Below are 24641 nucleotides of genomic sequence, written 5' to 3'. Positions count from 1 at the left end.
TTTCTGTTCTGTTTTTGTGTTTTTCTTATAATCATTCTACTTGGTATGAAATGGTATCTCATTGTGGTTTTAATCTGCATTTCCCTGATGATTAGGGATGTTAAAGATCTTTTATTGACTTATTGACTGTTCATGTATCTTCTTTTTTTAATGTTTTTTTCTTTCTAAAATTAATTTATTTTTTACAATTTACATCTAAGTTAGCATATGGTGCAATAATGATTTCAGGAGTAGATTCCTTAATGCCCCTTACCCATTTAGCCCATCCCGCCTCCCACAACCCATCCAGCAACCCTCTGTTTGTTCTCTATATTTAAGAGTCTCTTATATTTTGTCCCCCTCCCTGTTTTTATATTATTTTTGCTTCCCCTAACTTGGTTCTTAATGACACTTTCATAAAAGTAGAAGTGGAACCATCAGGCATAAACCACAAATTAAAATGAACCCCTTGTTTAAATGTATAGTTTATAGGCTTGTGGATATTAGATCATAGAGAATTAGAATACATTATACAGTAGATTAGGTAAATGAAATGATGGTCAAGTTTAAAATGTCAAAGGTTTTTTCTGTTAAAGTTGGTAATTCACCATGATATTAGATTAACTTTATACCCAGCATAAACTGAAATTAGTTTTTAGCATTTTCAGATTAGAAAACACAACTAGACCTTCTTTATCTATTCTTCTCAAGTTTATGCTGTGTTACTATAGCAAGTAATTCTCAGAAACAGCTCCATCCAGTTAGTGTTTGCTTATTATCAGTAATATTTTAAGCAACTACCTTTTTAAAAATTTTTTTAATATTTATTTATTTTTGATTTTATTTTTTAAAATTTACATCCAAATTAGCATATAGTACAACAGTGATTTCAGGAATAGATTCCTTAGTGCCCCTTACCCATTTAGCCCATCCCCCCTTTCACAATCCCTCCAGTAACCCTCAGTTTGTTCTCCATATTTATGAGTCTCTTCTGTTTTGTCCCCCTCCCTGTTTTTATATTATTTTTGCTTCCCTTCCCTTATGTTCATCTGTTTTGTATCTTAAATTCCTCACATGAGTGAAGTCATATGATATTTGTCTTTCTCTGACTAATTTTGCTTAGCAGAATACCCTCCAGTTCCATCCATGTAGTTGCAAATTGCAAGATTTCATTCTTTTTGATTGCCGAGTAATACTCCATTGTGTATATATATCACTTCTTCTTTATCCATTCATCCATCGATGGACATTTGGGCTCTTTCCATACTTTGGCTATTGTTGATGGTGCTGCTATAAACATGGGGGTGCATGTGTCCCTTCGAAACAGCACCCTGTATCCTTTGGATAAATGCGTAGTAGTTCAATTGCTGGGTTGTAGGGTAGTTCTATTTTTAGTTTTTTTGAGGAACCTCCGTACTGTTTTCCAGAATGTCTGCACCAGCTTGCATTCCCATTAAGCAGCTACCTTTTAATAATAAAGTATACATCTATGATTGCCCCGATCAGGAGCTGAAGTCAGATTTTTAAAACACAATTCCATTAGGCCAGTTCTTTGGAAAAATAAATACCCTTTAGTGTTGAAATTTCTTTCCTTTCATTTTCTTTAACCACAGTTTCAGTTTTAATACTTTTTCTATAAGTAAAAGATAACTCATATCATCTAGTTCTTTATTTTTTAGTTTATTTTCTGAATCAGCTTCAAGTCTTTGACGTTTATATGTAAAACAGTATAATTCATACATCCACACACTGACTTCGACTTTGTGGCCTTTTTAAAAATTAGAATTGATCTTCTGTAACATATAGTATCTTAGATTTTTTTCCCCCACATGGTTCTGTTGCTGTGGATTTGAAATCATGGTGATGTATTAGGTTTAATTTGTTACATTAAAAAAAAAAAATGGGTTCACAGTTCTTTATGCATTTAAGTATTTTGAATTACTTTTCCTCTCTTTCTAGCTGTCCCCTTTCCTCCAACCCAACGGCTTACTTTGAAGGAAGTATTTGAGAATGGGAAACCTAAAATTGATGTCTTAAGAAACCATTTGGTGAAGGAAGGGCGACTGGAAGAGGAAGTAGCCTTAAAGATAATCAATGATGGGGCTGCTATCCTGAGACAAGAGAAGACTATGATAGAACTAGATTCTCCAATCACAGGTATGAGAAATATTTGGGTGGCACTTAGATTTGAGCTTATTTGAAAAATTATTACAAATAACCAACTAAAATGTGTGATAATTTTTCTAGGAATTATGAGTTAGTCTTAGGATTGTTTGTTGTTTATTGAAGAAATACAACTTAAAATATCTCATATTTCCTATAGGACTATTCAGTATTGATAGATTGACTACAATTATAGAACAGCCCAGTCAAAAGCTAAAGTGATTTCAGTTAAAAGTTAAACTGTGATCTTATTGATGTACTGTCCTTTCTCTTCTAAGACATCATTTTTCACCTCACCTTATGCCCTTTTTTTCCTAGTGTGTGGTGACATTCATGGACAATTCTTTGACTTGATGAAGTTGTTCGAAGTTGGAGGATCACCTACTAACACACGCTACCTCTTTCTGGGTGACTATGTGGACAGAGGCTATTTCAGTATAGAGGTAAAAATTAAATTGGATACGTGGGAACTTTCATTACCTTTTTTTAGAACTTTGCTTTCTACTCTTCGGTAGAAGAAATTAAAATGAGAACACTGGCAGAATTTATAAACCTTGTTACTTTTAGTAATTAAGGTGTTAGAAAAATGTTTTCACTGGTGTAAGAAAGTTCTATTCCTTCTTGTAGCTTCTATATGTGGTAGACATATAGAAGGGGCTATATTAAACCCAGCTTTGCAGGTAAGTCAAATGTTTACCAACCTTTCCTCTTTGAAGATAGTGCACAGGCTGTATATAAATGGCATAAATTGCTATTCACCCTAAACAGGGTTTGGATTAGCAGACACTAATTCTAAAACCACAAGCTGGTGGGCTGTAATTTACTCTTAGATTAACTTCCGATGCTAAACCACCAGGCACTTAGTTTACTGTAGGAATAATTTTTGATACTGTTATGCATAGTAAGCACTAATAAATGTTCATTGAATAAAAAGTGATTAAAATTAATGAAGTTAATGGAAACTCAAAATTTACTTTCATGTATTTTGAAAACTGAATGAAGAGAAAAAAATGATTGGAATTAAAGTATAAGCTGTTGTGTATAAAAAATAAAACTATTTTAGAACATCATGCAAAGACTTGAGTACAGTGGAACCATATTCATATTTAATATCAATTGATTTAGCTGTACATGCTTTGCAAATAAAAGGCAAGTAACGTTTGAAATAGTACAGATAATTGAATTTATAATGTGCCCAAGAATAAGCATGAGATGAGAAATTGAGTCCGCTTGCTGTTCTTGTAGTCTTTAGTCCTGCCTCTCCCTCATCGTGTGACGGTCTCAGTGTATTTAGTGTGTTTCTAGTGGTTAAAGGTTTATTTGTGCAGCATCACTCCTAAATCCAAGTCAACTATCTCACCTAGTGCTTAAAGAAGCAGTGGTTATTCTAAAGCTGGAAGAAACTCTTTAGTTAAATAGATGTGTCTATTCATGAATCAGTGAAGTTCAGAGTTATGTGCCAGTGCCCCAAATTAATTTAGTGTCATCTGTGAGGACAAAGGTTAATGGTAGAAGCTAAGAAAATTATCTTCTTGCCCCGCTGCTCAGTAAATTCCCAAGGTCTCCAAGTAGGTACCTGGGATGAGTGGAGATGATACCTGCAGACTGTATCATTGAAATGCTTCTCTATTCCAGGTATCCTAAGTGTCCATTGATAGGGACACCTGGGTTGCTCAGTTAATTGTCTGACTTCAGCTCAGGTCATGACCTCACGGTTCATGAGTTTGAGCCCTGAGTCAGGCTCTGTGCTAACAGCCTGGAGCCTGCTTTGGATTCTGTGTCTCCCTCTCTGCCTCTCCCCTGCTCATGCTCTGTCTCTCTCTCTCTCAAAAATAAACATGAAAAAAGTTTTTAATTAAAAAATTGTCCATTGATAGATGAATAAATAAGATGTAATAAATATATATAATGGATATAATATAATAGAAAATTACTCAGACATAAAAGAGAATGAAGTGTTGCCATTTGCAACAACATGGATGGACCTAGAGGATATTATGCTAAGAGAAATAAGTCCAAGAAAGACAGATACTTATGATTTCACTCAGGTAAGGAATCTATAAAACAAAACAAGTGAACAAACAAAACAGAAGCAGACTTATTTATAAACACCAAGAACAAACTGGTGGTTGCCAGAGGAGAGGGGAGTAGGAAGTCAGGTTATAGGTAGAGGGGATTAAGAGGTACAGACTTCCAGTTATAAAATAAATAAGTCATGGATGAAATGTACATCACAGGGAATATAGTCAAAATACTGTAATAACGTCATATGGTGACGGTGATAACTATCCTTATTGTGGTGAGCATTGCATAATATATAGGATTGTTGAATCACTATGTTGTACACCAAGAACTAATATTGTATGTCAACTGTAGTTCAATAAATAAATAAAATAAAAAGGGAAGCAAACATAGTCTAAAAAGGAAAAGCTTTCTAATTCCTATTCACATCATGTTTCAAGAGACAATCAAAAATATGGATGTTTGAAAGACACATTGAATGTTTACTTCTTTGGGTATTGATTAGCATGAAGAGGTTTTATCTATCTATCTATCTATCTATCTATCTATTTTTGAGAGAAGAGAGAGCCAGTGAGCGAGGGGCAGAGAGAATTCCACGAGTTGCAGAGAGAGAGGGAGAGTACAGAGCCCAGAGCTGGGCTCAAGCTCACCCAGAGCGGGGCTGGAACTCACAAACCATGAGATCATGGACCTGAGCCAAAGTTGGATGCTTAACCGATGGAGTCACCAGGTGCCCCAGCATGAAGAAGTTTTAGAGGCTGAAGAGAAGAATACAGAACTTACTGAATTTTTAATTAGTCATTATATTTAATGAAACAACTTCTTTTTTTTTTTTAATTTTTTTTCAACGTTTTTTATTTATTTTTTGGGACAGAGAGAGACAGAGAATGAACGGGGGAGGGGCAGAGAGAGAGGGAGACACAGAATCGGAAACAGGCTCCAGGCTCCGAGCCATCAGCCCAGAGCCTGACGCGGGGCTCGAACTCACGGACTGGAGATTGTGACCTGGCTGAAGTCGGACGCTTAACCGACTGCGCCACCCAGGCGCCCCTGAAACAACTTCTTAAAAAGATATTATGGCAAATCATCTTCAGGTTGTTGTTAACTGACATATTTACAAATAGTTTCAATGTATTAATACATTCAATATAAAGCACACACTGAAAAACTCCATAATGATTTTTGTACACACATACTATATTCAGAATATTTTCTGTTACATATTTTTTCCTCATTCATCAACAAATGTTTTCTGATTGCCAACTTTATGGCAGGCTCTGAGGATAAAATAATGAATAAGATTTATGCTTTCTATTTTTATTTGTTTTTTAAGATTAATGCTTTCTATAGGAGCTGACAGTCTGTTAGAAAAGATGCACTTGTAACTAGATTTTTCAATACAGTATAAAAGTGCTTGTTTAATTTTCTGCAATATTCTTCATATTAAGACCTAGCATACTAGCATGGTACCTGACACATAGTTGGCACTCAATATTTGCTCAATGAATGAATGTTAATAAATCATAGTTTGTATTTGGCTTTATCCTGTTATTTGACATTTGACTAACTTAAAGGATTTTTCTGGAATAGCTTAAGAGGTAAATGGATCAAAACATTAAAGTGACAATGCTATTTTATACCAGTTTTAAAACTAAAATTCAGGGTGTATATAGTGTTAGTTGGAAGTCACCTACTTATAAACTACCAAGGTTATAAACTTCTGTAGGCTACAGCTTAGTCCAGCATGATATAGGTATATACTTGATCACAGTTTTTTTTTTTTTATCAGTGTCCTTGATAAGCATGAGTATGTTGTTTTTGTCAAATGGATGAAAATAAGGTAATGGAGTCCTTATTACATTTTTGTTGTTGTAAATAGTTCATTTTTGTAGAAAAATTGGGAAATGTAGACTCTAAGAAAACAAAAACTTGTATAAATCACATATAATCACTGTTAATATCATAGTTTTTTTTTTCTTTAAGATTTTAAATTATTTTTTAAAAGTAATCTCTACACCCAATGTGGGGCTGTAACTCACAACCGCTGGACCAAGAGTTGCATGCTCCACTGACTCAGGCAGCCAGGTGCCCCAACATCTTGTATTTTCTTGCAGTCCTTTTTCTTCTTTTACATTTGTATTTATCCTTTTTTTTAAAGAAAATTGAAATCATTTTGGACATTTCCTTTTGTAGTCTTTTTTTCCCCACTCAGCATTGTATTGAAAACACTTTTCTCTGTGGTTAATGGTAAAAATACCAGAATTTACTTCACTATTCTTTATTTTTGGATGTTTGGTTTGTTGATACTGCTTGCTGCCTATCTTTTCTCTCCTTCTTCCTTACTATCAAAATTCTATTTTTTTCAGATAAGTGAGATTGGGGTTTCAGAGAAAACCTTTGATTTCAGTATGGGGAAGCCCTTAACCCAGCCCCAGGGAATGAATTGATTGGTCTGAGCTAGTCATATAAACCCATTCCTTGTCACCAGTGATTGGTCTAGGGATAAACATGGGATTCTGTTTTGCCCAGTAATATATAAAGGGAACTCTGCTGGGTGCTTTTTAGGTGTGTGAGTGTGTGCTTGCATGTGCATGCGTGCTGACACACACTTTGAAACACTTCGTTTCCAGATGAAAAGACTAGCAAGGTGAAAGTTTCTGAACCCCTGTTTAACTACATCATATCAAATGTGGGTGGGTACACTATAGCAGCCATTTTGTGATCATGAGGAGGTGCTAAGGATGAAAAGCAGACCTGTGAATTACAGATCATAGAGGGAAAGAGGACATGGTTTCTTGGTGACAGCATTAAGCTGGTACACTAAATCTGGACATCTTACCTCCAGATTTCTTGTTTCATGAGATACTTAATGTCTTTATGGCTTAAACAATTGTTAATTGGATATTTATCACTCGTACTGTAAGTGGATGTTTTCTAGTTACTTCTGCATATTGCTACACCTTTCTGAATTAATAACATTTCTGGTATTTACTTAGGTTAGATTCTTATAAGTAAAAGAAGTGGATGAAAGACTATGAACATTCTATTTTTTAAAAGTTTATTTATTTTGTGAGAGAGAGCAAGAGAGCACGTGAGTGCACAAGCAAGTGGGGGAGGGATAGAGAGAAAAGGAGAGAGAGAATCCCAGGCAGGCTCCTCGCTGTCAGGGCAGAGCCCGACATGAGGCTCTATCCCATGACAGTGAGATCATGACCTGAGCCAGAGCTGAGAGTCAGACACTTAATGGACTGAACCACCCAGGTGCCCCAGACTATGAACATTTTAAAGACTTTTGATACATATTGCCTAATTGTTTTCACAGAACTTTATTCACTGTATTTATATTTTCTTTCTATACTTAATAATTGTTTTCCTTGAGCCTATGTGAAATAATCAAGGCAAGATGATTTTTTTCATGCCCAGAGCAAGCATATGTCTTTCCTGAAGCAATGCAAACTTTGATTGGTACAAATACTAAGGACTTTTGGCATTTAGGGAGTGATCCAAATGTCATTGACAAAACAAAATAGTAAAGGTTCACTTACTTCTGAGCTTTTTGACATCCCTTCTTCATTTGTACCTATTATAAACTACTTACTCTGAGGTAGGGCAAGCTAAATTTTAGTTTCTTTTAACTGATTCTTCAATAAGAGAAAGGGCTAAAGGGGATTTTTTTTTTTGAGAGAGAGAGAGAGAGAGAGAAAGCAAGAGAGAGGGGCAGAGGGAGAATCTTAAGCAGGGTCCATGCTAAGTGCAGAGCCCAACGTGGGGGTTGATTTCATGAACCGTGAGATCTTGACCTGAGCCAAAATCAAGAATTGGATGCTCAACTGTCTTGATTCACTGAGATGTCCGGGTCCTACTGGCATTTAATGGGCTGGGTCCAGGGAAACAAACATCCTGCAATATGCAGAAACTCCTAAACAACAAAGGATCATGCTTTTCACATAGTATTACCTCTGTTGGGAAACACTGTTAAATTTTGGGGATGGGTGTGAACAAACAAAGCCAAGTCTTTTCCTGTGTTTTCTAGTGAAAGGGGCAGCATTGTGTATTTGTTTAGTGTTAGGAAAATCAAATCAGGGTAAGGACTAAAAGAGCCCGCAAGGATAGCTAATTTAGATGGAGATTAGGGAAGGCTTATCTGAGGAGGTAACATCTGAAGAGAGACTTGAATGACCTGAGGGAATGAGCCCTGCTTACCTGATGGGAGGTGGGGGAGGGGTGAGTACATTCCATCAGAGGACACATCAAGTATTAAAGCTCTGAGGCTGGAGCACGCGTAATGCAGTCCAGGAATAGTAACAAGGCCAGTTTGGCTAGATGGAAAAATGAGTAGGGGGGAAGATGTAGGCGATGTGTCAGAGGGATAGGCAAGGGTTAGATGATATCAGGCCTTGGAAACCATAGTAAGGAGTTTGGGTTTTATCCTGAATGCGAAAGGAAGCCATTGGAGATTGTTTTGAGGTGGGAGTGACATATTCACATATATGTTTTGAAACAGTCACTCTGGCTGTTTTGTGATAAACTGGAAGCCTAAGAGTGGGTACAGGGAGGCCAGTTAGGAATCTAATCCTGTAAGCATGGGCAAGAGATGTTGGTGATTTAAATTAAGCATTTTGGGAAGCATCTGGATTTAGAATTTTGAAACCTTTTTTGGGGGAGGTGGGAAAATCTCAGTTAAATTCATCAAGCTGTTCAGATCATGACACATTTATTACTAGTCATTGCAAAGTCCCTCTCTGTTTTATTTTTTTCTTATCTATGATCTCTATTAATATTTTCCCCCTCTTGCCATTATATATGTTTCTGTTATATTTGGTATATGCCTCAGAAGACATATAATACATTATGCTAATTTTATAATATGTAAGGTTTTGGTGGATAAAAGTATTTTAATTTTACATAAATATGGTAGTGTTCAGTGTCCTCAAACTCAAGCATACATCATAATTTCCTCGAGCACCTGTTCAAAAACAGATTGCTGGGCCCCACCCCAGAATTCCTGGAGTCTGAAAATCTCTGTCTCTAACAAGTTCCCATGTGATGCTAATGCACTACACTTGAGATCAATGTGACCACACTATGGCCCTGCTTCTGTTGATTTGAGTTTTCATCTATCATGATGTTTTTAAGATCTATCCAAGTTGCTGTCTCTCAGTCATTGCTTTCTGCTTGCTGTAGAGTATTCCATAGTATACATCTATGACATTTTAGTTCTTTATTCTCAATGGTGGACACCTAGGTTGCCTCCAGTTTCTTTTTTCTATGAACATTACTGTTATGAATATTCATAAAAATATAAATCTACTGATGGTACCATGTTTTAGTTTCTCTGTGGTTTATGTACAACAGTGGGATTGGCAGAGAAAAGGGTATATACCTTCCATACTTGAACTGACCATCACAGATTCCTCTTCAGAATAGCTGTACTAATCTATACGCCTGCCTGTAGCAGCTAAGAGTTCATATTTCCTTACAGCCCTCTTTCCAGAATTTGGTTTTATCTCATTTTCTAATATTTACAAAAATGATGGGTATAAAATAGTATTTTATGTTTCAAGTAGTATTTTTCCAATTACTGATGAAATTAAGCATCTCCTTACATGTTAGCCATTCCACTCTTACAATCACTGTTAAGAGTTTCTTATATGACCTTTAAGATATAGGTTAAGCATTTACCAGCATATTTCCATATCTATTTTTAAAAAATAAATGTACTTATCAGTGTACATTTGCCCTTTAAGTGCTGCTCTATTTGGGTCCTTCAGATTTTGACCCGTATTGTTTCTATTATCATTCAGTATTTTATATTTTAAGATTCTCTTTAACCTTAACACAATGAAGTAGTATGTTTTTTGTTTCTAGTCATGCAAGATTTTTTTCATAAAGTTAATATTTTGTTATTGATTTTATTAGTGTAATTAATTAGAGAACATAACCTGGACATATTCATTCTTTGGAATTTATGGGGACTCTATTTGTGATGAGATACCTAGTAGATTTTTGTGACTATCTTTTTTTTTTTTTTTTTAAGTATCTCTGCACCCAAATGGGGCTTGAACTCATGACCCCAAGATCAAGAGTCACATGCTTTACCAGCTATGCCAGCCAACCACCCCTTTATGACTGTCTTGTGTATACTTGAAACTTAATGCATTCTCTGTTGAATTGTTCCCTGTGACGTTCGTTACTTTTGTCTGCTTGAACTAGGAGTTACTTTTTGGGTGTTTCAGAAGAGCCAACTACAGTTATTACTGATTCTTACCATAGTCCTCTCAGTTGTTGCGTGTGTTTTGAGACTGTGAGATATGTAATGAGGGAGTGTGTGGCAAGCTGAGGGCAAAATGCAGGCTAAAGCACCCCCTCTCCTACCTTAGGTGGAGTATGCGTGATATTCTGTGGACACTCCTGGCTACCCAAGAACAAAGGAAAGGGGTTAAAGGGCTTGCCATGGTAATGTGGGAAGCAAAGGCAAATGAAAAATTAAATTCCATGCTGCCTGCAGCCCATTGACAAGTCCTTGAAACCAGCAGAGTGACCTCCCTTTAGGATCCCAGCTGCCTTAAGGATGACATTTTTGCTAGGGGCAAAAGAGAATCTTAGCTTAACCTTATCTCAACCTCCAGGATCCTGTAAATCTACTTCCTTTATCTCAAGTGGCCCAAGATATATGCTGGCAATCATACTCCAAGCTTAATGCCCACCCCCCATACATCTGAAAGGTCTCATGACTACGGTTTTACTAAATGGTAATAAATGGCATTTCCCTAGCAACAGCTGGCCTCTCAAGGTCCTGGAAACCTTGCTTCCACAATACCTTAGGTACTTACTCTATACCCGACCCCCTCCCAACTTGAGGGTATATAATCATATAATCAGTAACCCATCACAACCACAGTGCAGCTCTTCTGCCCCATGGGTCCTGTCCCCATGCTTTAATAAAATCACCTTTTTGCACCAAAGATGTCCTCAAGAATTTCTTGGCTGTTGGCTCCAGACCACCCCCCATCACCCCAAAACTTATCAATATGTATACTTCATTATTAGTATATATGATTGCTCTTCATTATTTGCAGATTCCGTTTTGCATACATGCCTCCCTGCTAAAATTTATTTGTAGTCCCAAAATCAATACACATAGTGATTTTGAGGTTCTAGTCCCTTTCATCAGGAGCTAGGAAATACATATAAGCATACTAAGCTGCACATATACCCACATTTTTATCTGTTTTTTTATCTATCTGTATATACCCTTAGAAAGGTGAGTTTTGATTTCAGTCCAAATTCACAAGATTCAGCCTAACCTTACCTCTTTCCTACTCTCATGATTTATAATATATTCACTTGTCTGTTCAATTCTAGTATACTCACAAAGTAGGTATATAGCAGCCAAATCATGCTTTGAAAACAGATTCACTAACTAGAGATACAGTATTTGTGTATATTTCTTTGTGTCTTTGCCTTGCAGTATGCAGTCAAAATGCTGTTTTCCAAAGTTACTTGGGTTCTTTTTTCCCCATATCCTCCTTTGTTGCTTTGTTTTTCATTTATAATACAATTAGGTTTATTACTTGTTTGCATTCTATTTTCACATGCTGGTTGATTACCTGTTTTGCAGAGGCACATGTAGAACATTACTGTTGTTGTAGAAAATCAAAGCTATCCAAAAAGGTATGCTTTGAGAAGTGTTGCACCCTGCTCATCCCCCTTAAAGTGTTCTCAGTGCTCCCTTCTTTCCACCCCTTTCCTCTGTGCCCTTTGTAGGTAACTGATGTCTCTCTCTAGTTTCTGATTTATACTTCCTGTATTTCTTCTGCACAAATGAGTAAATACATGTGGATCTCTTATATCCTTTCTTTATTACAGAAACAGTAGCATACTTTTTTGTACTTTGCTTTTTTTCACTTCACAGTATATTTTGGAAATTGCTCCAAATCTGTTTATAGAGATCTCTCTCTCTTTCTTTTCTTTCTTTTTTCTCCCTTTCTTTCTTTCTTTCTTTCTTTCTTTCTTTCTTTCAGCTTCATGGTACTTTATTGTGTTTGCTCAGCCTTACATCCTATGTATAGTTATTTAGTTTGTTTCTAAAATTTTGCTATTATAAGCAACACTGCAACTTTGTGCATATGTATTTTCTTATTGTTGGAAGTGTATCTTTAGGGTATGCTTCTAGAAGTGGTCAAAAGTTAATATGTTGTTTTATCAGTTTTCGCCATATTTTTTTTTTTTACTGTGCAAATTATTTTTATTTGTAGATAGTCAAATTTATCCATTTTTTGCCTCTGGTTTTTCGTCATTAGTACACTTTATCTTAGCCAAAAGGCCAAGAAGCATTTGGTTTTTTGTCATTAGTGATAAAGTTTTCCCCTACACTAAAGGATAAAGAACTCTCACCACTTTTTCTTCTAGAACTTGTATGACTTCATTTTGATATATTTGTTTTTTGATACATTTATCTCCCTTATCCATTTGTCATTCATTATGTATTATGTAAGAAATATAGATCTAATTTTTTTGAAATGCCACCAATTGTCCCAGAGGCATTTTTTGAGAAGTCCATCATTACCCCCTGTGATTTAGGATGCTACTTTTATTATATACCAATATTGTATGTACTTGGATTAATTTCTGGACTGTTTTATTCCACTGGTATATTTATTTCTATATGTGCCAGTACTACGGTTTTGTTTTGTTTTTTTAAGATTAAAAAAAATGTTTATTTATTTTTAGGGGCACGGGGGTGGCTCACTTGGTTGAGCATCTGACTCTTGATTTCGGCTCAGGTCAAGATCCTAGGGTCGTGGGATCGAGCTCTGCTATGGGCTCTGTGCTGAGCATGGAGCCTGCTTGGGATTTTCTCTCTCTCCCTCAGCCCCTCTCCCCAACTCGTATTCTCTCTCTCTCTCTCTCTCAAATAAAGAAAATGAAAAAAAATTTTTTTAAATCTTTAGCTTTGAGAGAGAGAGAGAAACAAGCAGGAGAGGGGGAGGGGCAGGGCGAAAGAGGGAGGGAAGATCTGAAGTCCGGTCCATACTGACAATAGAGAGCCAGATGCTGGGGCCCAAACTCAGGAACTGAACCTCGAGATCATGACCTGAGCCAAAATCAGATGCTCAACCAACTGAGCCACGCAGGTGCTCCCAATTATAGAAGCTTTACAGTATCTTTTAATAGCCAGTAGGGCTAGGCCCCCCTCCCCATTATATTTCTCTTTTTCAGTGTTTTTTGTTTTTTCCTGGCTGTTTCCTGGCTGTTCTTGCATGTTTATTTTTCCACAGAAATTTTATTATCAACTTATCTAACTCCATAAAATAACTTGTTGGTATTGGAATTGCAGTGGTTTTATAAATTAGGAAGAACTGATGCTGAATCATCCTATCCAACAACAAGGAATGTTTTTCCATTTGTTTTTGCCTACTTTTGTCTCTTCCAGGAGATTTTTAAATTTTTCTTGGTATTAGTTTTGCACATTTCTTACTAAATTTATTCCTGTGTGTTTAGTCTTTTTTGCTGGTATTGCAAATGGAGTTTTCTCCACCATGTGTCCTATTTATTGTTTGTGTATGTTAATTTTATATCCTGCCTTATTACTGAATTATTTTTTGAATTAGTTTAATCATTGATTTTCCTGGAGTTTTTCAGGTATACTATCATATCATCTTCAAATAGAGTTGTTTTATTTTTTTTTTTACCCATTCTTAAGCTTTTAATCGATTTCTCTTGTCTAATTCAATTAGCCAATACCTCTAATATAGTGTTGAATAGTAGCAGAGATAGTGGATATCCTTGTCTAGTTCCTTATTTAGTGGAAATTTCTCTGGTGTTTCCTCATTAAATAAAATACAGATTTTAAAATATATGTATATATATTTATATATGGGTATATATATATATATTTATATGGGGGTGGATTTGTCACAGAGCTCTAGATACTTGGAAAAACCATGGAAATAGAAATTAAGGAAAGGTATCTATCAAGTCTACTCTATGCTCTGTTGGAGTCTAGGGCAACAGCTTGTTCCTTTCAAAAAGCTGGAAGGTTTCATGTTTCAGTTTGGGAATGACAATTAGATATGCCATTACAACAAGTCATTTAAGTCATTTGAATTCACGTAAATTGTCTTTGTGCGTTGTCATGGTCACAAATAAAAATTTATCCTTACGTTTGTCTTTTTATAGTGTGTGCTGTTTTTGTGGAGTTTAAAGATTAATCATCCCAAAACAGTGTTTCTGCTTCGAGGAAATCATGAGTGCAGGCATCTTACAGAATATTTCACCTTCAAACAGGAATGTAAGTATGATCACTTTTCCAGAACCTTTTTGTTTGTTTGTTTTAAGTAAACTCTACCCCTCACAGGCTTGAACTCACAACTCTGAAATCGAAAATCCCATGTTCTACCGACTGAGCTAGCCAGGCGCCCCATAACATTTTTAGTTACCCTTTTGTCAGTCCCAAAATGAATCGCACAGAAACCAAATAAAGAAACTAATGGAACCCAAATGGTTTCTGTTGTTTATTTTCTGATAAGAACCAAGATTCTACCTTTTAAGACATTTATTTTGAAAATATCTTTTGTGGTTTCTCCCTATTATGTAATGTAATACATTTGGGATATTTGGAAAACATAGAAAAGTCCAAAGAAGATAAAAGTTGTCCACAGTCACACCACTTAAAAATAATAACTATTATCTCACTATTTGAGATATAGTCTTCTTTTCTGCATATATAAAAACCTATCATGAAATCGTTGAAATACATATGTATCTATACATATTTTCAAAAAAATTAGACTATTAAATGTACTGTTTAATAAATTGCTCTTTACATTTTATATAATAACTTTTTCTAATTAAATCATTAAGTACCATTAAATATCTTTGAACATGATTTTAAAATGTTATTATAATATTTTAAAAGTATTTCATCTTATTGATGCACTATCATATATGTAGCCAATTTAGTAACAGCTGTATGACATTTCTGTTGTTTCCAACTATAAATCATACTGTACTAGTAAAAAAAGCTTATTATTAAGGTAGAATTTTTTTGAAAGGCAAAACATTGCTAAACCATTTGAAAAAAAAAAAACAAAAAAACGGGCACATTTCTTTGACCAGCACTCACAGTTGACTCTTAACATTCAGTGTGATGGTAACTAAATTGGGCTTGTTTGAGAGAACTTGCCCCAGGGCATTTGTGCTTATTGTTTCTTGTCTTCCCAGATAGCTATCTGTTTATATATAAGACCTACATCCTTACTTCATTCTTGTCATCTCCTCAGAGACTTTCTTCCCTGGTTCCTTTTTCTAAATTAAAGATCTCATCATTTTACTCTCATACCTTGTCTTTTTTTTAATGGTATCCATCAACGCCTGAAATTTATATATATATTTTTTTATATAAAATTTATATTCAAGGGGCATCTCGGTGGCTCAGTTGGTTAAGTGTCTGACTTCAGCTCAGGTCATGATCTTGTGGTTCACGAGTTCGAGCCCTACGTTGAGTTAGGTGCTGACAGCTCAGAGCCTGGAGCCTGCTTCGGATTCTGTGTCTCCCTCTCTATCCCTCCCTCTCTTGCACTCTGTCTCTCTGTCTCTCTCTCTCTCAAAAATAAATAATCATTTAAAACTTTTTTATTTAGCATTCTTTAAAAAAATTAAATTTATATTTAAAAAATATATTTATTTGTTTGTTGTTTTTCTGTCCTGCCGTGAGTTAAATTCCATGATGACATGTTTTATCCACTGTTATTTTTCCAGAATAGTATCTAATAACTCATTGGAGATGTTTAAAAATAGTGGTTGAATTAATTTGTTAAATGAATGATCATCTAGAATTTGTATCTTAGCACAAATTCTCAGAAGAGAATTACTAAGTCAGAGAGCATGAACATTTTAAAAGACTTTTTGATACATACTCTAAATAGCCCTCCAAAAAGATTATATATCAGTTTATATTTTAATGAAGTTTTGTATTTTTATATAAGGTGAAAAGAAAATACTGAAATAAAAACCACAAAATTTTACCTTTTCTCATTCCTAAAATTTAGTATATTCTGTATAAAATAAGGAAGCTGAACTAAATTCTTGGATATTGTCTGGCTCTAAAATCTGCTGCTTTCCTCAAATAAGAATAAATATATACAAATGTTTTAATGTCATATAACCGATGGTTTGATCGGATTTCACTTTGTGTCCTATTCCAATGATTTATCTTGGAGGAATCTATTATAAAATATTTAAAGTTTTATTCCCCCCAAAATATTCAAAGTTGAAAAAAAACTGATCCTGGGTGACTCACTTGGTTAAATGAGCGACTCTTGATTTCAGCTCAGGTCATGATCTCATAGTTCATGCGTTTGAGCCCCACATCAGACTCCACTCAGTCGCTGTGCGGAGTCTGCTTGGCATTCTCTTTCTCTCTCCCTCTCTGCCCCTCCTCTCTTTCTCTCTCAAAATAAATAAATAAACTTAAAAAAAAAAACTTTTAAATTTGTTTTCTGAGACTCAAGAGTTTATCCAATCCTTGGCCCCAAAATCCCTTTAATTGATACAACTTGGTAGTGTTTCATATGCTCATATTAACTCTTGTTACCATAGCTTCCTACACTGAAGTTGACAGTTGTAATGATGGCCTTTCTCCTAGTAGATCCTGAAAGGAAAGGTCATTCTTATTACAAAAAATTTTAGAGAATGAACACTTAAAAAAAAAATTCCTCTGACAGAACAGTCAGCTACACGTGGGCTTTTGCCCTACAGATCATTCCAGCCCTTGGGACTTATTAGAATAAACAGTTCAAATCAGTAGGTAATAACCAGGAAATTTTTTTTTTAAGTTAGATCTCTTGGTGAATGTTTAAATTGCTATAAAGTATTTGAACAGCAGTTCTGGAATTTCTGTAAAAATTTTTGACCCAGCAATTTGGCTTCTAGGAATTTATCATGCAGATTATATAGGTGTTTTGTTTTTGGTTTTGTTTTTTTTTTTTTGGATTGTATAGGTTTTTTAACGCTATATAACAAATTACCACAAATTTAGCTGTTTATTTATTTTTAAAGTTTATTTATTTTTAAAGCTTATTTTGAGAGAGAGAGCATGGGGGAGGAGCAGAGAGAGGGAGGGAGGGAGAGAGAGAGAGAGAGAGAGAGAGAGAGAGAGAGAGAGAATATCCCAAGCAAGCTCCACACTGTCAGTGCAGGGCCTGATGTGGGGCTTGAACCTTAAACTGTGAGATCATGACCTGAGCCACAGCCAAGAGTCAGATGCTTAACCGACTGAGCCACCCAGGCGCCCCAGGCTTATTTATTTTTAAATATTTATTTTGAGAGAGAGAGAGAGAGCACACATGCATACACACATATGCATGTGAGTGGGGGAGGGACAGAGAGAGAGGGAGAGAGAGAATCCCAAGCAGGCTTGGTACTGTCAGCACAGAGCCAGATGCGGGCTTGATCTCACTGACTGTGAGATCATGACCTGAGCGGAAACCAAGAGTTGGATGCTTAGCCAACTGAGCCACCCAGGCGCCCTTGAGAAAGAGAGAGAGAGAATTTGAATATCAATAAGGGACTGCTTAAATAGTGATAATATGTTTTAAAAAATGAAATACTAGGCAGCTATTGAAAGATCACCGTGGGCCTAGATGTGCTCCTTTGTAAATTAAAAATACATAATGTGTAGGGGCATACACACACACACACACACACACACACACACACACACACAAGGAATATATATAGAGAGAGAGAGAGCAGAAGAAATTGATAGTGATTATCTGTGGGGAGTTGAGTCAGCAGGACTTGTATTTTTGATTTTGTATCTTCCTGTGGTGCTGCTGGAGTTGTGCTTCATCACCACCGTGTACTACTACTGTAATAAACTTTTAAACTGGTAACTTCAAAACCACCTGGATGGGTGCCAAGCATTTAAGAGGCTTTTTAAAGATCCCAGATAATTGTCCTGCATGCAGCAGTTTAGCACACCTGCTCCAGAGGTTTGGAAAATATCTACTATTTTTCATTTGAGAACCACTTCACCAAATAGTTGAAAAATTGCAACTATTTTGTATTATTTTTCTAAGCCAAATATGGGGATATTACTCATTACACTTCTCTTTCTTTACCTGGGAAAATTAAATAATGCATATCAAGCAGTTGACAAAGGCCCTAGAATGATTAGTATTTAGCAATAGATAAGTAATAAGAAAGCTGCCTCAGGATGCCTCTGTTCTGAATTAAGGTTTAGGTTTTTTTAGGCAACATTTTATCCAGTTCTTCCTCTGTTTTATCAGAGTTCTTTTTTTGACTAGTATAAATTGGTTCAGACTATTTTTAGAAGATGGAACAATAGGTTTGGGAAACATTTTAAGTGTTCTCATTTTTTCACAGAATTTCTTATCTTCGGTTTTTATTTGCTTTTCACATGCTTTAAACCAGGTTTCTTTTCTTCTCTTACCTACAGACATACTCCTGTTTCCTTCTAATGCTACATCTGAAATGTGAATAAGTCTTGGAACAAATACACGAATATAATTTCAAATTTTGTTCTTATAAGCAAGGAGCATGTGTGCTGCTTTGCATGGATGTTTTCAGTGATAAGCTGATCTCTCGTAAAGGGCCACCATGGCTTTTAGAATCAGCACCTTATAATTACTGCTAAGTGATGCTTAGTTCCAGATTGTGCAGCTGTAGTCTTGAGAGTATTTCTAAGGGAGTTAGAATATTTTGTAAGGGAGGAGTTGTTTTTTCCTTACATCAATTCTTTAAAAAAAAATTTTTTTTAATGTTTGTTTATTTTTGAGAGAGAGAGAGACAGAGTGCAAGTGGGAGAGGGGCAGAGAGAAAGGGAGACACAGAATCCGAAGCAGGCTCCAGGCTCCAAGCTTTCAGCACAGAGCCCAACATGGGGCTTGAACTCACAAACCACGAGATCATGACCTGAGCTGTAGTCGAATGCTTAACCGACTGAGCCTCCCACGTGCCCCTCTTACATCAATTTTTGAATTGCTTTATATTGCAGGGGTCTTTAAATATTCCTCTCAGGGTACCTGGGTGGCTCAGTCAGTCAGGTGACTGACTCTTGATTTTACCTCAGTTCCTGGGATCGAGCCCCACATGGGGCTATGTGCTGGCAGTGTGGAGCTTGCTTGGGATTCTCTTCTCTCTCCCTGCCCTTCTCCCACTTGTGCTCTCTCTCAAAATAAATAAATATTTACAAAAAATAGGGGTGCCTTGGTGACTTAGTCAAGTGTCTGACTCTTGATTTTGGCTCAAGTCATGACCTTGGGGTTAGTGAGTTCAAGGACAGCATTAGGCTCTGCGCTGACAGTGCAAACCTGCTTGGGACTCTCTCTACCTCTCTCTCTTCCCCTCTCCCACTTGTGCTGTCCCTCAAAAATTAAATAAACATTAAAAAGAAAACAGTATTGTTATGACAATTTATATTTTGGACAAGTTTTTTCTTTTTTAATAAACAAATATTGTTTGTCGTTAATTACAGTATTATTTATAGTAGTAAGAGATGGGTGTGGTTAGATTGTGGTATATCCTTAAAGTGAAATTCTCTGTAGATATAAAAGAAATAATTACAAAGCTCTCCGTATAAAGATGTTCTCCAAAATGTGTTAAGTACAAAAAGTGAGTGCAAAGCAGTGTGCATATGCTTCCATTTATGTAAAAAGCAAAAGGATGTTGAAAAGAGAATAAATGTACACATCTTGTGTGTTTGCATACAGTATCTTTGTAAAGACACCCAGAAAACTAGTAACACTAGTTGCCTTCAGGGAGTGAGTAGGAGGAGTAGGAGTAGGAGACACCATATAATCTTTTGTGACTTTTGCTTTTGAACCATGTAAATGTAATTTTTTTTTTTTAAATAATGAAAGCAAGTGAAAATCAAGACAAGTGTATAATCAGTGGCTAGACCAGGTCATGGTTTCTTACAAATAGTGCTGACTCTCAAAATTACTTTTTTTTAAATTTTTTTAAGATTTTATTTTTTTAAGTGGGGCTTGAACTCACAACCCTGAGATAAAGAGTCACATGCTCCACCAACTGAGCCAGCCAGAAGCCCCTCAAAATCACTTTAGAGAATATTGTCGAAATTTTGTTTTGTGAATGTTATATTATTGATACTAGTTAGAACTTGTATCATCTGTGTGATCCCTGTGACTGAGGTACATTTTTCCTTTATTATAGAAATGATTGTTTTATGAGATGTAGCTTAAAATTTGTCATGAAAATAAAACACTGAGTCAACTAATTTAATGTTTGGGAGTTACATATTTGGCTACTTAAATTCTCCTAGTAGATATTTCATTTCAAATAATGATTGGGAGGAGTATCACATGGTATTAAGAGCATAAGCAGGTTCAATTTCCAGTCCTGCCACTTACTAGCTTGCAACTTTGGGCAAGTAGGCCCAGTTCCTTCAGTTTTTTAAGGACGATACTAATAGCACTTGTTTCATAGGGTTTCTGTGAAGATAAAATAATTTAATTAGTTAACACTTACATAGTATCTGCTGTGTGCCAGACATTATCAAAGCATTTTACATATATGAATTCATTTAATCTTCACAGCAGTCTTGTAACATAGATATGTATTGTTATTATGCCCATTTATAGATGAGGAAATCAAAGCACAAGGCATGAAGTAATTTGTGCTGAGTACCACAGCTAGTAAGCCAAGGTTCAGATCAGGGCAGTCAGGTTCCAAACTGCATTTTCTTGACCACCATGCTGTGTAGAACACATAGCTCCCTGATGGCACAGATGAATTGTGAGCCTTCAACAAATTTCAATAATAAAGGTAATATAATAATAAATGTTACTATAAAAGTTATATATTCATTGGAGAAAATGCAGATAAACGAAGTAAACAAAATATATAGATATCATCTTCAGTCTAACCCCTCAGAAAACAAATATGTTTGTATTTATATACCTATTCATATACTTTAAGAAAATAACATTTTGGGGCACTTGGGTGGCTCAGTCTGACTTTGGCTCAAATCATGATCTCGTGGGTTTGTGTGTTTGAGCCCCACATTGGGCTCTGTGCGGACAGCTTGGAGCCTGGAGCCTGCTTCAGATTCTGTGTCTGCCCTTCCCTGCTGCTTGTGTGCATGCTCTCAGAAAAAAAAATGAATAAACTTAAAAAAAGTTTTTTTTAAAGAAAATAGCATTTTGTAAACTACTTTGGTCATGTGTTAATACAGCATTAACTCCTTTTTGCTTAATTTGATTCATCATCTCCTGGGTTTTTGAAAAAATTTTATCAAATTTTTTTATTTTAATTTCAGTATAGTTAACATGTAGCGTTATCTTAGTTTCATGTGTACAATATAGTGATTCAACAATTCTATCCATTACTCAGTACTCATCATAAGTGTACTCTTTTTTAAAATTTTTTTAATGTTTGCTTATTTTTGAGAGACAGGGAGGGAGAGAGAGACAGAGCCCAAGTCGGGGAGGGGCAGAGACACAGGGAGACACAGAATCTGAAGCAGGCTTCAGGCTCTGAGCTATCAACACACAGCCCTACGTGGGGCTTAAACCTATTTGCCATGAGATCATAACCTGAGCAGAAGTCAGACACCCAACCAACTGAGCCACCAGGAGTCCTGATAAGTCATAATCCCTTTATCTGTTTCACCCATCCCCCTATCCACCTCCCCTCTGGAAACCATCAGTTTGTTCTTTGTTATAGTTAAGAGTCAGTTTCTTGGTTTGTTTCTCTGTCTCTCTCTCTTTTTTGTTTCTTAAATTCCATATAAATGAAATCATATGATATTTCTTTCTCTGACTGACTTATTTTACTTAGCATTATACTCTCTAGCTCCATCCATGTCATTGCAAATGGCAAGATTTCCTTATTTTTATGGCTGAATAATATTCCTGTGTGTGTGTGTGTGTGTGTGTGTGTGTGTGTGTGTGTGTGTGTGTGTGTGTATTACATCTTTATCCATCTGTTGATGGACACTTGGGCTGCTTCCATAATTTGGCTATTGTAAATAATGCTGCAGTAAATGTAAGAGTGAATATATCCTTTCAAATTAGTGTTTTTGTATTCTTTGGGTAAATACCCAGTAGTGCGATAACTGGATCATGGAGTAGTTCAATTTTTAATTTTTTGAAGACCCTCCATACTGTGTTCCACAGTGGCTGCACCAGTTTGCATTCCCACCACCAGTGCACAAAGGTTACTTTTTCTTCACATCCTCACCAACACTTGTTTCTTGTGTAACCTCCTGTTTTAATGTATAAAATGGTGGTAAGATACTGTATTGCTTGCCATCTTTCTCTAGATTTGGTATTCTTTTGGAAGTAAGCTAAGGAATTCTTTTGAGTCATTCATAGAGGTTTCTCCAAAGAAGACCTACATACAGCCAACAGACACATGAAAGATGCTCAACATCGCTAATCATCAGGGAAATGCAAATCAAAACCACAATGAGCTATATCACCTCACACTAGTCAGAATGGCTAGTATCAAAAAGACAAGAAATAGCAAGTGTTGGCAAAGGTGGGGAGATAAGGGAACCCTTGGATTCTGTTGATGGGAGTGTAAATCGGTGCAGCCAGTATGGAAAACACTATGGAGTTTCCTTAAAAAATTAAAAATAAAAGTCTCATACGATCCAATAATTCTATCACTTAGATACGTACCCAAGGAAAACACAAATACTAATTTGAAAGATAAATGCAGGGGCGCCTGGGTGGCTCGGTCAGTTAAGCGTTCGACTTCGGCTCAGGTCATGATCTCACTGTCTGTGAGTTCGAGCCCTGCGTCGGGCTCTGTGCTGACAGCTCAGAGCCTGGAGCCTGTTTCAGATTCTGTGTCTCCCTCTCTCTCTGCCCCTCCCCTCTTCACGTTCTGTCTCTCTCTGTCTCAAAAATAAAAATAAACATTAAAAAAAATAAAAAAAAAAAAAAAGATAAATGCACACCTATGTTTATTGTAGCACTATTTACAGTAGTCAAGATATGGAAGCAACACAAGTGTCCCTTGATAGATAAATACATAAAGAAGACAGACACATACACACACACACACACACAGGAATATTACTCAGCCGTAAAAAAAAGAATGAAATCTTGCCATTTGTTACAACATAGATGGACTTAGAGGATATTATATTAAGTGAAATGAATCAGAGAATCAGACAGAGAAAGACAAATACCATGATTTCACTTATATGTGGAATCTGAAAAACAAAACAGAAACAAACAGACTCATTACATAGAACAAATCTGTAGCCAGAGGGGAAACAAATGGGAGAATGGACCAAATGGGTTAAGGTGATTAAGAGATACAAACTTCCAGTTAGAAAATAAATAAGTCACAAGGATGAAAAGTATAGCATAGAGCATATAGTCAATAATATTGTAATAACTATATGATGAAGATGACAACTAGTCTTATCATGGTGAACATTGCATAATGTGTAGAATTGTTGAATCACCCTGTTGTATGTCGGAAACTAATATGACATTGCATGTCAGCTGTACTTCAATTTAAAAAAATCCCTGCCTATATGCAAGCTTAAGACTCTTACAGAGGAATTTCTTTTTTTTTTTTTAAGTTTATTTATTTTGAGAGAGAGAGAGCACACGTGCTCGCAGGAGTAAGGGGAGGGTCAGAGAGAAGAGAGGGAGAATCTCAAGCACGGAGAATCTCCGTGCTGTCACCGCAGAGGCCAGTGCGGGGCTTGATCCCACAAACTGCAAGATCATGACCGGAGCTGAAATCAAGAGTCATTCACTCAACTGACTGAGCCACGCAGGCTGCCCCTTATAAGGGAATTTCTTATTGACATTGACAACAGAGGGAACTCTGGCTACAAGGATTTTCAGGAGAAAAAGTCAATCACTGGCCACAAATGAAAGGATTTTTTGTTTGATTTTTTTTCTTACATAGACTTTATGGCCAATATGAATCTACTTTCATAATAGCCAAAATTTAATAGTGTTCAAATAAAAAGAATATAAGGATGTAATTGTAAGGAGATGTAAAGACGCCTAAGATCTGGCTCCTATTAACTTGGTTGTCATAATAGAGTTAGCATATGTTGTGAAATAGATGATCTGAACTGCTGTCATGTAATAGAGAATGCTCTGAAAGTTTTTAAAGGAACCCACAAACTCCCTTAGTGTCCTCAAATCTTGACAATAAAGAGAAAATCTTCACATTCAAGGATAGAAAGCTTTATAACCTCGAATATGGTCTCTTGGTTTATACCTTCCCTTTAGGAATGTCTCTCCAGACATGTCTGTCAACCATGCATTGTACTCTGGCCCAAATTTAGACCATTACCCTTCACTTTATTCTCCCATGGCTTGCCACAACCAGGCGCTGATACTTAAATACAAGAAGGAAATACACAAATAGTTATCAACTGCATAATCTAACTCGCTTGCTGTAGCTTTGTAGCTCTAGGTCCTGTAGGCTCTGTTTCATCTTCACAGAATCTT

The 24641-nt window shown here is 36.1% G+C and overlaps 1 protein-coding gene across 6 annotated transcripts in view; it reads left to right on the top strand.

The window, feature by feature from the left end:
• The window catches only part of PPP3CC (protein phosphatase 3 catalytic subunit gamma), a 102900-nt gene that overhangs the window by 37269 nt on the left and 40990 nt on the right, over window positions 1-24641 (top strand). For all 6 annotated transcript variants that reach the window (XM_027077429.2, XM_027077431.2, XM_027077432.2 and 3 more), the window contains 3 exons: window positions 1939-2136; window positions 2461-2585; window positions 14347-14458. In XM_027077429.2, coding sequence (XP_026933230.1) covers window positions 1939-2136; window positions 2461-2585; window positions 14347-14458 — 435 coding nt within the window. The remainder of the gene's footprint in view (window positions 1-1938; window positions 2137-2460; window positions 2586-14346; window positions 14459-24641) is intronic.

This window comes from Acinonyx jubatus, chromosome B1, assembly GCF_027475565.1.
Source record: "Acinonyx jubatus isolate Ajub_Pintada_27869175 chromosome B1, VMU_Ajub_asm_v1.0, whole genome shotgun sequence".
NCBI lineage: Eukaryota > Metazoa > Chordata > Mammalia > Carnivora > Felidae > Acinonyx > Acinonyx jubatus.
Note: the sequence above shows the minus strand (reverse complement) of the source record. Positions and strands in the feature narration are given on the sequence as shown.